This window comes from Zalophus californianus, chromosome 5 (genome assembly GCF_009762305.2).
Source record: "Zalophus californianus isolate mZalCal1 chromosome 5, mZalCal1.pri.v2, whole genome shotgun sequence".
In the NCBI taxonomy this organism is placed as follows: domain Eukaryota; kingdom Metazoa; phylum Chordata; class Mammalia; order Carnivora; family Otariidae; genus Zalophus; species Zalophus californianus.
The window spans coordinates 33,618,313-33,632,119 of NC_045599.1; the positions used below are offsets into that span (position 1 = coordinate 33,618,313).

At 43.8% G+C, this 13,807-nt stretch overlaps 4 protein-coding genes across 4 annotated transcripts in view; all 4 read left to right on the top strand.

The window, feature by feature from the left end:
• The window catches only part of LOC113929438 (protocadherin alpha-3), a 200,114-nt gene that overhangs the window by 86,111 nt on the left and 100,196 nt on the right, over positions 1-13,807 (top strand).
• LOC113928596 (protocadherin alpha-10-like) overlaps positions 1-13,807 on the top strand; it is a 97,657-nt gene that overhangs the window by 14,814 nt on the left and 69,036 nt on the right.
• Positions 639-6,977, top strand: LOC113928595 (protocadherin alpha-11-like). Its single transcript, XM_035727645.1, is given in 3 exon segments — positions 639-1,302; positions 1,305-3,622; positions 6,695-6,977. Coding segments are annotated over 3 exon segments (2,541 nt in total). The 5' UTR covers positions 639-1,223; the 3' UTR covers positions 6,839-6,977.
• LOC118355959 (protocadherin alpha-12-like) lies at positions 6,848-10,339 on the top strand. Its single transcript, XM_035727647.1, has 2 exons — positions 6,848-9,365; positions 10,196-10,339. The coding sequence occupies exons 1-2, from the start codon at positions 6,978-6,980 to the stop codon at positions 10,205-10,207; spliced, it is 2,400 nt and encodes a 799-aa protein (XP_035583540.1). The 5' UTR covers positions 6,848-6,977; the 3' UTR covers positions 10,208-10,339.

Genomic DNA, 13,807 nt, shown 5'->3' on the forward strand with positions numbered 1-13,807 from the left:
GTTAGGCAACTGCCTTCGGCTCAGGTCATGATCCTGGAGTCCCGGGATCGAGTTCCACATCGGACTCCCTGTTCAGCAGGGAGTCTGCTTCTCCCTCTGACCCTCCCCCCTCTCATGTTTTTTCTCTCTATCTCATTCTCTCTCTCCAATAAATAAATAAATAAATAAATCTTTAAAAAAAAGTACATGTCTTAATAACACTTATAAATCACTTTTAAAAAATGCAATTAAATGTAAATAACAAAAAAGAATTGGAACTAAAGAAAATAGATATGAATAGAAGGCAAGTACATAGAGATAAGAACACAACATACAGAACTTAAAGACTAAAGAGTTATTAAAACCTCAAGTTTGTCTTTGAGTTTCCTAGCATCCAAAGTAACCAAAGAGATTAGAAATGAGACAATTCAGGGTGCCTGGGTGGCTCAGTCAGTTAAGCGTCTGCCTTTGGCTCAGGTCATGATCCCAGGGTCCTGGGATCTAGTCCCACACTGGGCTACCTGCTCTGTGGGGAGCCTGCTTCTCCCTCTCTTCCCTGCTTGTGCTCTCTCTCTATGTCTGTCTCTCTCTCAAATAAATAAATAAAATCTTAAAAAAATAAAGGTGACTTGATACGTACTAGGCTCTCAATTAAAAAAAAGAAATAAAACAATTCAAATTTGATAACATTTTAATATGAGAAGCAATATCTTTAGGAAATGTTTAACCCTAGTTTTTCATAAGGCTACGTGTAGAACTAAACTCTGTGTGTATTATGTAGATAAAGAACAATTGTATAACTCTAAATCAAATATAGGAACAAAAATTTCAATTTTATATTAAGAATAAAATGTCATTTTCCACATACCATTGCTTTCAATATGACTTATGCTACAAATGTTTCCTCAATAAGCACTTTGGAAATATTATTTTGAGGATAAAATAAAAGGACACTTGAAGTTAATTATATTTTTCTCTTTAAGTAAAATTCTGTAGTGTACGATGTAGTGTACAGTACTCACTATTCAGGCGCAAGGTGTCGCTCTTTACTTGGTGGAAATAGTTGTTTCAAGGGTTGGTCTGAACAGCCAGGAACGCCCCATACAAAAACGACTCCATCATGCCGAACGTTACTGTTAAATGATTCTTTGAAACTTCTCAAAAATTCAGCTAGATTTTTAACCCCAAACTGGAGTCTCTGGTACTGTAAGTGCAAAGAACTTTATTTTGGAAGTCAGTGTCGTATGCGATGTTCGGCTCTCAAAGAAGGGGATTGGGCACTCGGCGTCTGCTGCTGTCGCTTCTCCTCCTCACAGTCTGGGAGGCCGGGAGTGGTCAGGTCCACTACTCGGTCCCGGAGGAGGCCAAACACGGCACCTTCGTGGGCCGCATCACGCAAGACCTAGGGCTGGAGCTGGCGGAGCTGGTGCCGCGCCTTTTCCGGGTGGCGTCCAAAGGCCGCGGGGACCTTCTGGAGGTAAATCTGCAGAATGGCATTTTGTTTGTGAATTCTCGGATCGACCGGGAGGAGCTGTGCGGGCAGAGCGCAGAGTGCGGCATCCACCTGGAGGTGATCGTGGACAGGCCGCTGCAGGTTTTCCATGTGGAAGTGGAAGTAAAGGATATTAATGACAATCCACCTGTGTTCTCTCTCAGAGAACAAAAGCTGCTGATTTCTGAATCTAAGCAACCCGACTCTCATTTTCCTCTAGAGGGAGCTTCTGATGCGGATATAGGAGAGAATGCTCTATTGACCTACAGACTAAGTCAAAATGAGTATTTTTCTTTAGAATTACCAACACATAGTAAGCAGACTAAAAGACTGTCGCTTACATTAAAAAAATATCTGGATCGAGAGAAAACTCCAGAACTTAATTTGCTACTGACTGCTGCAGACGGGGGAAAACCAGAGCTCACTGGCACCCTTCAGCTTTTCGTCCAAGTCTTAGATATTAACGACAATGATCCGGAATTTGAGCAATCAGAATACAAGGTGAGATTGATGGAAAATGCAGCTAAAGAAACTTTTGTGATAAAGCTAAACGCCACAGATCGAGATGAAGGAGTCAATGGGGAGGTAACCTATTCCTTGATGTCAATTAAGCCCAATGGAAAGCTCTTATTTACACTAGATGAAAATAATGGAGAAGTGAGAGTCAATGGAACTTTAGATTATGAGGAAAACAAGTTTTATGAAATTGAAGTACAGGCCACAGATAAAGGGAATCCTCCAATGGCCGGTCACTGTACAGTCTGGGTAGATATATTAGACGCCAATGATAATGCTCCTGAAGTCACCGTGACTTCTCTGTCTCTAGCAGTACGAGAGGACACTCAGCCTAGTACTGTCATTGCGCTGATCAGCGTGTCCGACCGTGACTCTGGCGCCAACGGGCAGGTGACCTGCTCACTAACACCCCGTGTCCCCTTCAAGCTGGTGTCCACCTTCAAGAACTACTATTCGCTGGTGCTGGACAGCGCCCTGGACCGAGAGAGCGTGTCGGACTATGCTCTGGTAGTGACCGCACGCGACGCAGGCTCGCCTTCGCTCTCCGCCACGGCCAGCGTGTCCGTGGAAGTGGCGGACGTGAACGACAACGCGCCGGCATTCGCGCAGCCCGAGTACACGGTGTTCGTGAAGGAGAACAACCCGCCCGGCTGCCACATCTTCACGGTGTCTGCGCGGGACGCCGACGCGCAGGAGAACGCGCTGGTGTCCTACTCGCTGGTGGAGCGGCGCGTGGGCGAGCGTGCGCTGTCGAGCTACGTGTCGGTGCACGCGGAGAGCGGCAAGGTGTACGCGCTGCAGCCGCTGGACCACGAGGAGCTGGAGCTGCTGCAGTTCCAAGTGAGCGCGCGCGACGCGGGCGTGCCTCCCCTGGGCAGCAACGTGACGCTGCAGGTGTTCGTGCTGGACGAGAACGACAACGCGCCCGCGCTGCTGCCGCGGCCGGGGACGGGCGGCGGCGGCGGCGCTGTGAGCGAGCTGGTGTCGCGGTCGGTGGGCGCGGGCCACGTGGTGGCGAAGGTGCGCGCGGTGGACGCCGACTCTGGCTACAACGCGTGGCTGTCGTATGAGCTGCAGCCGGCGGCGGGTGGCGCGCGCAGCCCGTTCCGCGTGGCGCTGTACACGGGCGAGATCAGCACGACGCGCACCCTGGACGAGGCGGACTCGCCGCGCCAGCGCCTGCTGGTGCTGGTGAAGGACCACGGCGAGCCGGCGCTCACGGCCACCGCCACTGTGTTGCTGTCGCTGGTGGAGAGCGGCCAGGCGCCCAAGGCGTCGTCGCGGGTGCTGGCGGGCGCCGCTGGCGCCGAGACGGCGCTGGTGGATGTCAACGTGTACCTGATCATCGCCATCTGCGCGGTGTCCAGCCTGTTGGTGCTCACGCTGCTGCTGTACACGGCGCTGCGCTGCTCGGCTCCGCCCGCGGAGGGCGCGTGCGCGCCTGGGAAGCCCACGCTGGTGTGCTCCAGCGCGGTGGGGAGCTGGTCGTACTCGCAGCAGAGGCGGCAGAGGGTGTGCTCCGGGGCGGGCCCGCCCAAGACCGACCTCATGGCCTTCAGCCCCAGCCTTCCTCCGTGTCTGGATAGAGAAGTTGGAGGGAAAATCCAGGAGGCAGGATCAAATCACCCTGGGCAGGTGGGTTATATAGATTCCTCTTCTTTTAAAATCTATGTTAAATTTTTAAAATCCGCTTTATTTCATGGAAAAATTTAATGAATACTCTGTATTTTAAGTATTAAGTTTTAAACGAATACGTTTTAGAGAACAATTTCTGTTAGTGAAATGCCAACTGATAAAAATCCAATTTTAATAATGAGATAAATCAGGTTTTTTAGCCAATAAATGTCCTATGTCTCCAAATGTTTTGGTAGAAAATGTTAAAGAAAGCTATAAGAATGACTCTCCTGTCAGCACTTTATTAGATATAATTTCTAAGTTTCAGTGATGTAGCCAGACCACTTATTTCATCTCTAATCCTCACTACTGTAGATAATTACTGTGGTTATTTCCATTTTTTCATCCTCTTTGTCTTTTAACACAGCTTTTTGCTTTAATATTTTCACATTATTAGATATCTTGACTTTTCTCACTTCAGGCTTGTATCAAAGATTGAACACTCTCTTCATTAAGTCTGAAAAGGTTTAACTTTCTCTGTAGTGTTAAACATGGATCGTACATTTCTTTTCCGTTAAATAATCCTTAGTTTTGCCTCAACTGGTAAGATAAAACCTGTTTTCATATTATTTGCAGTTAAAAATTCAGTCTTGCATTATTGTGTGGTGGTTTCATTGAAATAATAGAACTTAAAAGTTCTGTCGATTTATTTTATTTCATGTAATGGGTACAGATTTATCTACAATATAGTCAAACAGAACTCCAAGATTTATGCTTACAAAGTTTACTAGGCAAATAAAGTTATTCAAAGCACTCAATCAAGTCTTCAAACTTGATGAAGACATGCATATAGGCTTATAATATCTGCAACATATGCTGGTTGGCAGTCTGTCCTATGTTAAGTCTATTAAAGTGAAGTGAAAATTATCATTTTCGCTCATCTGGCAACTTAAATTTCCTGTCTTTAAATGCTTTATCTCTAGTGTTTGTGAAATTTTCTTTTCATGTGCTATAATCACATCGGATGATTCTACCAAAGTTCATTTACCCTTAGGTTATTCTTCTAATTCAGTGATCCTTAGCTATATGTAGGGTGGCAGAGTCACTGATTTCTTTGAGAATTTGATGAAATTCATATATGGCTATGCTCCCCTTTAGCCTTAGGGGTTAAAATTTCTTTATTCTATAATAGGTAACCAAATTAAAACACAAAATGTTTCTGACTTAAAAGATTAAGCCATTGTATCACTTATGAAACTATAAATGTATAAATGTGAATGTTAGGTAGGGCACACATTATTATAAATCTCTAAATGAAGTTCTTAGAATGACTTAATGTTAGCTAAATTTAATAAACAAAGATATTGGAATATTTTAAGTCCATGTTAAATTTTTGCAAATTATTACTTTTACAGTACATAAGTAGTTGATGCACATTTTTAGATAATTACAAATTATATGGGCTATTTTCTACAAATTTTGTGTCTTTTATATTTATTCTTAATTTCAGGACTACTTTCAGTGGTGTAAAATTATAATTTCAATATAATTTCCATCTTCTAGTTCAATTGTTTAAGTATTAAGCTAATTTTAGATGTTCCTATCTCTTTAGTAATTTAATTATGTCTAACAGTGTATGAGGACTACATAACACACTACTTTTTCAATAAAGTTTCTTAGCAATCATTGTACATTGACTATTTTTGAAAATGGAAGATAGAAAATGAAGAAACATGGTAGTGATGTTAGACAATTTAAATAGTCCAATAGCATCAAAATTCAAAATTTTTTTGATTACTTAAGAGCCAGTTTTATAGTTGACTTAAGTTATCTCTTACTTGTAGAACGATTATTGATTATTATTTCCTGGTTCTATAAAGATTTCTTATCTCACTTCCCTTCATTATATGTAAAAGGAATGGTGACAAATTGTTGGCTTAAAGATTTTGACTTGAATTTTAATGAGCTTATAAACTCTGTATTAAATTTTTCACAATTAACTGTGGGATCTTATCTGTGTTTTGTTTTCCCTTAAAGCTGATCTTGAATTAACTAATAAAATTAGGAAAAGTCCTTTGATTATCCTTTGCATCATAGTCACCATTCTGATTTTCTGAAGAGAAGCAGATTTTGAATGACTACTAACTGGCCTGAAGGGAACATTTAAAGAGAAACCAAAAGTTCATTATGAAGTTTATATTCTTTTGATTTTAGTCAGAGAGACTGGGCTCCAAAACATCTCACAGATCTTTTTCATATTATGGCTCCACAGCCACTTTAGAATATTGTGAAATTTGGAGGCTTTGATTCAATATTTTACATGAAAATTCTTTCCTCCTGCTAGAGTGAAACCTTACAGGATCTGTACCCAAGCCTCACTTTTTAAAAAGATTTTATTTATTTATTCATGAGAGACAGAGGGAGAGAGAGAGGGAAAGAGAGAGAGAGAAGCAGAGGGAGAAGCAGCCTCCCAAGGAGCAGGGAGCCCAATGCGGGACTCGATCCCAGGATCCTGGGATCATGACCTGGGCTGAAGGCAGACGCTTAACCATCTGAGCTACCCAGGCGCCCCCCCAAGCCTCATTTTAATATGTTATGGGAATAAGAGCAGTTGTATGAAAAGTCATCACATCTGAGCATCAAGGAAACAAAAAAACCGACATGTTCCATATTTATGATGAATATTTATATCCAACAGAAGTATGAATAAAATAATTTATATGAATGAAAAATTCAGTTAATAGAACTACTTTAGTTTTTTTTTTCTTTACTAAGTGCAGGAATTCTTGGGTTTCTCCTAAAGTCCTACAATGAAGGCTTGTGAAGGATAAAAGTCATTATACAAGTGTGCATTGTAAGCAAAATAAGGTTGAAGGTGATGTATATTATTCTTTATTTTATTCTCCATGATAGGCAATATTCTGGCATTCTGTATTTCAATGATTATTTTATGATGGACTTTGAAGCAGAATATTTTAAAAACTTAAGTATAATAGAAATGACTGCTTTGTTACTAATATCATATACATTAAAAAAATAGGCATTTACAAAAAATTCATGAAAATATCCAAAAGTCAAAAAATTTTATTCAAGTGTCCCAGGAAGTGGCTAAACCAAAAAGAACCTCCGGATCTTTCTTGTACTTACATAATCAGTCACATGATGTCGCTGTACACTCAAAAGGTGAAACGGAAAAATTTTGTCTCCGCGCCCAGAGTTCATCCATTGGCTGAATAAGATCGACTCCATGTTGACCGGAAGGCTGGGTAAATTTTACTATATATACACCTACAGAAAGGGAGACTGCTTATAAAGATTCTCAGGTGAGCGATCCCTTAAATCTAACAGACCCACCTCATAGATCTTGTTAACTACAATGGTGTTTTCCCGGAGAGGAGGCCCAGGAGCCCCGCGACTGCTGCTGTCGCTTCTGCTCCTTGCAGCTGGGGAATCCGGGAGCTGCCAGGTCCACTACTCGGTCCCGGAAGAGGCCAAACACGGCACCTTCGTGGGCCGCATCGCCCAGGACTTGGGGCTGGAGCTGGCGGAGCTGGTGCCACGCCTGTTCCGGGTGGCGTCCAAAGGCCGCCGGGACCTTCTGGAAGTAAATCTGCAGAATGGCATTCTGTTTGTGAATTCTCGGATCGACCGGGAGGAGCTGTGCGGGCGGAGCCTGGAGTGTAGCATCCACCTGGAGGTGATCGTGGACAGGCCGCTTCAGGTTTTCCACGTGGAGGTGGAGGTGAAGGACATTAACGATAACCCACCAGTGTTCAGAGAAGAAGAACAAAAGGTACTGATTTCTGAATCTGCACCGCTGGATTCTCATTTTCCTCTAGAGGGCGCTTCCGATGCGGATATAGGCGTAAACTCTCTTCTGACCTATAGGTTAGGTCTAAATGAGTATTTTACTCTTAAAATAATAACGAAAAACGATAAAAGTATATTGCCTGAACTAGTTCTACGGAAGTCATTGGATAGAGAGGAAACTCCACAACTTAATATATTGCTGACCTCCCAGGATGGCGGTAAGCCCGAGCTAACAGGATCTGTTCAGATTAAAATAAGCATTTTGGATGTGAATGACAACGCTCCGGAGTTTGACAAGCCTGGCTATAAAGTAGTGCTGTTTGAAAATGTCCCAAACGGTACGAGAGTGATACAGCTAAACGCTTCTGATCTAGACGAAGGGGTGAATAGAGAAATTTCCTATGGAATCAGACTGATTTTGCCAGTGAGTGAGAAATGTATGTTTTCAATAAATCCAGAAACAGGTGAAATCAGAATTTACGGGAAATTGGATTTTGAAGAGAATATTGAGTATGAAATTCAGGTTAACGCCATTGATAAAGGGATTCCTTCCATGGCAGGTCACTGTACAGTCCTAGTGGAAGTTCTGGATCTGAATGACAATACCCCTGAGGTAATGATCACTTCGCTGTCGCTCCCCGTGAGAGAGGATACTCAGGTGGGCACTGTCATCGCCCTGATTAGCGTGTCCGACCGTGACTCTGGCGCCAACGGGCAGGTGACCTGCTCACTAACACCCCGTGTCCCCTTCAAGCTGGTGTCCACCTTCAAGAATTACTATTCGCTGGTGCTGGACAGCGCCCTGGACCGAGAGAGCGTGTCGGACTATGCTCTGGTAGTGACCGCACGCGACGCAGGCTCGCCTTCGCTCTCCGCCACGGCCAGCGTGTCCGTGGAAGTGGCGGACGTGAACGACAACGCGCCGGCATTCGCGCAGCCCGAGTACACGGTGTTCGTGAAGGAGAACAACCCGCCCGGCTGCCACATCTTCACGGTGTCTGCGCGGGACGCCGACGCGCAGGAGAACGCGCTGGTGTCCTACTCGCTGGTGGAGCGGCGCGTGGGCGAGCGTGCGCTGTCGAGCTACGTGTCGGTGCACGCGGAGAGCGGCAAGGTGTACGCGCTGCAGCCGCTGGACCACGAGGAGCTGGAGCTGCTGCAGTTCCAAGTGAGCGCGCGCGACGCGGGCGTGCCTCCCCTGGGCAGCAACGTGACGCTGCAGGTGTTCGTGCTGGACGAGAACGACAACGCGCCCGCGCTGCTGCCGCGGCCGGGGACGGGCGGCGGCGGCGGCGCTGTGAGCGAGCTGGTGTCGCGGTCGGTGGGCGCGGGCCACGTGGTGGCGAAGGTGCGCGCGGTGGACGCCGACTCTGGCTACAACGCGTGGCTGTCGTATGAGCTGCAGCCGGCGGCGGGTGGCGCGCGCAGCCCGTTCCGCGTGGCGCTGTACACGGGCGAGATCAGCACGACGCGCACCCTGGACGAGGCGGACTCGCCGCGCCAGCGCCTGCTGGTGCTGGTGAAGGACCACGGCGAGCCGGCGCTCACGGCCACCGCCACTGTGTTGCTGTCGCTGGTGGAGAGCGGCCAGGCGCCCAAGGCGTCGTCGCGGGTGCTGGCGGGCGCCGCTGGCGCCGAGACGGCGCTGGTGGATGTCAACGTGTACCTGATCATCGCCATCTGCGCGGTGTCCAGCCTGTTGGTGCTCACGCTGCTGCTGTACACGGCGCTGCGCTGCTCGGCTCCGCCCGCGGAGGGCGCGTGCGCGCCTGGGAAGCCCACGCTGGTGTGCTCCAGCGCGGTGGGGAGCTGGTCGTACTCGCAGCAGAGGCGGCAGAGGGTGTGCTCCGGGGAGGGTCCGCCCCCGCCCCCGCCCCCGCCCAAGACCGATCTCATGGCCTTCAGTCCTTGTCTTACACAGTCGGGAGAAGATTGTTCAAACCCTTCCAGTGAAGTAAGTCATTGATATAATTTAAGTATATTTGTTTCCTTTATTAACTTTTTGTTAGGGTATAAATACATCTTCTCTTTTTTCTTCATGTTATCTTATAACCAGGGAACATTTTCTGTGGTATGATCATTCTCAGTCATTTTGAACTTTTTGTGTATTTCATCTTCATTTTGAAACTTTCATTTGAAAGTTCACTTGAAGTTTCATGTATTAGTGAGATATATAGATGAAATAGTGGTTTTGGATCACCACATTTTAAACTTTCTTATTCTATCATTTTTCCTATATTAATTATTAGCCTTGAAAAATATTAGTACAAAAGAGTAAAAACTGCATAGGTGTTTGGTAACTCTTAAATTTAAGTTTGAACTTAATTTTATGATCAGAGAATATTTGCAAGATTAGTACAAATAGTTTCCAGATACCATTAACTGGATTCCTTTACCGTTCCTTATATAAGCTTATAAAATATCCTCCTGATCTCCATTTTAATTTCAGCACAATGTGCTTCAGATATTATAACAATAATAATTATGTTGTTAATTCTAAGGAATAATTTTGTTATTGTTCACACAGAGTGCCTTCTTTCTTTTAAGTGAGATTGGCTGATTACTGTCCTGCCCTTCTTTACATGAAATATAATAAAGTAATTTCATATTTAAAGTGTTATAATATGCACCTGAATCAGGATGCATCTTGTAATTGATGGTTTATAATTTTATTGGCTGTTTTTCTTTCCTGGTAGCACATAAGTAATGGTGCATCTTAGAATTAATGACTTCTTTTGAATTCAATAAAATATAGTAATACTTACTGATCCTGTTATTTTCTAGGACCTGTGTTAAGATCTTTGACTGCATCATCTCATCTAGTTATCAAATCAGCCCTGGGGCTCCTAGCTGGCTCAACGGGTGGAGTATGTGACTCTTGATCTCAGGATCCTGAGTTGGAGCCCCACCTTGCGTGTAGAGATTACTTAAAAATAAAACCTTAAAAAAAACCCAGCCCTATGGTGCGAGTACAGTATTTATCACAGTCACTTTGACGATGAGAAACCTGAAGCTTAAGACAAAAATAGGTAGTGAGAAGTAGCCCAAACTCAGTTTTAGAGGATCCCAAATTCATTATGGCACACTACTGCTCTGACACTGTTATCAGTTGAATCTTTTGTTTATTTTTAAAGATTTATTTATTTATACGAGAGAGAGGGAGAGTGCACGTGCACAAGTGGGGGGAGGAGCAGAGGGAGAAAATCTCAAGCCGACTCTCTTCTGAGCCCGGAACCCAATGAGGGGGCTCAATCCTGCGACCCATGAGATCATGACTTGAGCAGAAACCAAGAGTCAGACACTTAACTGACTAAGCCACCCAGGCGCCCCCAGTTTGAGTCTTTTAAAGTGCGTTTAGTATATTTTATATCCTGTAATTTTTTTCCACAAAAATATCCAGAGGCTTCTCTGACTAGAGAATAAAGCCTTAAATCCTTCAGCCTAGTAGTGAAGGAATTAAACTTTCCTGCCTTTGCCTACTACTGTCTTACATATCTTTAGTTTTAGAACATGGAATATAGCATATGTTCAATCAATAATTTTTAAAAGATTTTATTTATTTATTTGATAGAGAAAGAGAGCAAGCAGGAGTGGGGGGCAGAGACAGATGGAGAGGGAGAAGCAGACTCTCAGCTGAGCAGGAAGCCCGATGTGGGGCTTGATCCCAGGACTCTGAGATCATGACCTGAGCCAAAGGCAGACACTTAACTGACTGAGCCACCCAGGCACCCCCAATCAATAATTTTTGAATACATATACAGTATTGAAATAAACCACCTAGGTGATTCCCTACAAGGTAGAAGTGTGGGTGGGCTCCAGAGATTAGGTATGTTTTACTAAAGAGTGCCTTGAAAGATAGATAACTTTTCAACTGGAAGGTTTTACTGATGGAGAGATAAGTATGAATAAATGAGCAGAGTTTGCTCTAGTGAATGTGTACTTGAGGGATGGAACAGGGGAGATTCTGAAGGTAAGAAAACTAGTAAAGAATTTTTTATAATATTCTAGGTATCAAGTAATGGAGACATACCATGACAGTCAAAATGGATTGAAAGAAATATGTACAAGAGGCATTAGCAAAGTAGAAGCAACCTAATAATGAATGATTCATTACAAATGATAAGAGAAAGATAAATAACAGGATGACACTAACTTTTTTAGTTTGGTCATCTAGGAGGATGAGATTGCCATTAACCAAGGTGCAGAATACAGTTGAAGAAATAGTTTGTGTATGTTTGTCCAGCTAGCAAATGGAGAGAAACATTTAATAAAATGTTATTCTTGTGGTTCTAAGAGAATGCCATTGTGATTGGAAATACAGGTCTGGAACTCAGGGGAGATTATAGATCTAGATTTGGGAGTAATTCTCTTATGGAAAAAATCTATGAAAGGATAGAATCAGAAAAGAGAGATTAAAGAATGAGAACAAACTGTCCAAGTAAAGAAGTTAGGTGAATTGGTATGTTCGTTCTTGGGGTTGCTGTAGCAAATTACCAAAAACTGGGTGGCTTAAGATAACAAAATTTTATTCTTTCACAATTTTGGGGACCAGAAGTCCAAAATTCAAATGTTGGCAGGGCTATACCCTCTGAAGCTCGAAGGGAAAATCTGTTGTCTCTCGCACCTTCTGATGGCTATCAGCATTTCTTGGTTTGTGGCTTCACCACTCCAATCTCTGTCTCCCTGGTCACATTGCCTCCCTTCCTGCATGTCTACTTATCCATATGTTTGCTTTATAAGGATACATGTGATAACACTTTAAGGCCCACCTGGGTAATCCAGGCTAAACTCCTTCTCTCTGGACCCTAAACTTAATCACATCATTTGCCACAGAAAGTAATACTCACAGGCTCCAGGGATTAAGACTGTGGGCATAGGGGCGCCTGGGTGGCTCAGATGGTTAAGCGTCTGCCTTCGGCTCGGGTCATGATCCCAGGGTCCTGGGATCGAGCTCCGCATCGGGCTCCCTGCTTGGCGGGGAGCTTGCTTCTCCCTCTGCTTCTCTCTCTCTCTGTCTCTCATGAATAAATAAATAAAATCTTTTAAAAAAAAAAGACTGTGGGCATATCTTTTAGGGGAGTCACCATTCAACCCGCTATAATAGGCTTAAAATCATAAGGAGGCTATGCAACAGACAGTTGAAATAAAACTAAAAGTGCAATACATCAAGTATTAGTTAGTTTTTGAGGTGAAGAGAAGGGATAAACAGAACTAGCTTTTCCCCCCAAGATGTAGCAAATTTAAATGTGTGTGTGTGTAATATGTGTACATATGTATGTGTGTGTGTATATATTAAAAATATATATGTATATACATATATATGGACACATGAGTGTTTTTGTAGTGTGAGGAAAAGAAGCAAGTAAAAAAGGAGATACTGAAGATGAGACAGGCAGATTAAGAATGAAGATGAAGATGAGGGGCGTCTGGGTGGCTCAGTCGGTTAAGCGTCTGCCTTCCACCCAGGTCATGATCCCAGGGTCCTGGGATCGAGTTCAGCATCCTGGCTTCTGGCTCAGCAGGGAATCTGATTCTCCTTCTCCGTCTGCCTCTCTCCCGGCTCGTGCTTGCTCTCTCTCTCTCTCTCTCTCTCTTGCTCTCTCTGTCAAATAAATAAATAAAATATTTTTAAAAAATGAAGATGAAGGTGAAAAATATGGGGGCATCTGGATGGTTCAGTCAGCTAAGCATCTGACTGGGTCTCAGTTTGGGTCTTGATCTCAGGTTCTTGATGTTAGGGTCATGAATTCCAGTGTGGAGTCTACTTAAAAAGAAGACAGAAAAAAGGTGAAAAATGTGGAAGAGGTAGAAAAGAGAATAATATTTTAAGAGCATAGGGTTAACTTTAAAAGTGGGGATCGGGCACCTGGGTGGCTCAGATGGTTGGGCGTCTGCCTTCGGCTCAGGTCATGATCCCGGGGTCCTGGGATCGAGTCCCGCATCGGGCTCCCTGTTCCTTGGGAGCCTGCTTCTCCCTCTGCCTCTCTCTCTCTCTCTGTCTCTCATGAATGAATAGATAAAATCTTTTTTAAAAAAGTGGGGATCATTTTTCCTTAGTAGGGAAAAAAATGTTGATACAAGAAGAGAGCCATCAAGTTCATATCTGATTATTTATCTCTCTGTGTAAATTATCTGAGAAAAAAATGGTGGAAATGAGGTTGGGAATTTGAGAAGAAAATATGGAAGAATCTCGGTATGCAGGAGGAAAGAGTTAATCAGGAATTCATTTGAAAGCCCAAATCAAGGTAAAAGTGAGAGTAACCTTGTAGAGAATATAGTGATCATGGTGAAGTAACATCCCTAAATGGAGAAGCTAAGTAAGAGGGAGAAAATGAATAGTTAGGCTGTGTGTTGGAAGCTAAAGAAAATGTTAGAGGAGTAATAGTAGTAGGTGAG

Bases quoted from the DNA above. Each gene is read 5' to 3' on its own strand.
- LOC118355959 (XM_035727647.1), top strand. From the start codon at position 6,978: ATGGTGTTTTCCCGGAGAGGAGGCCCAGGAGCCCCGCGACTGCTGCTG.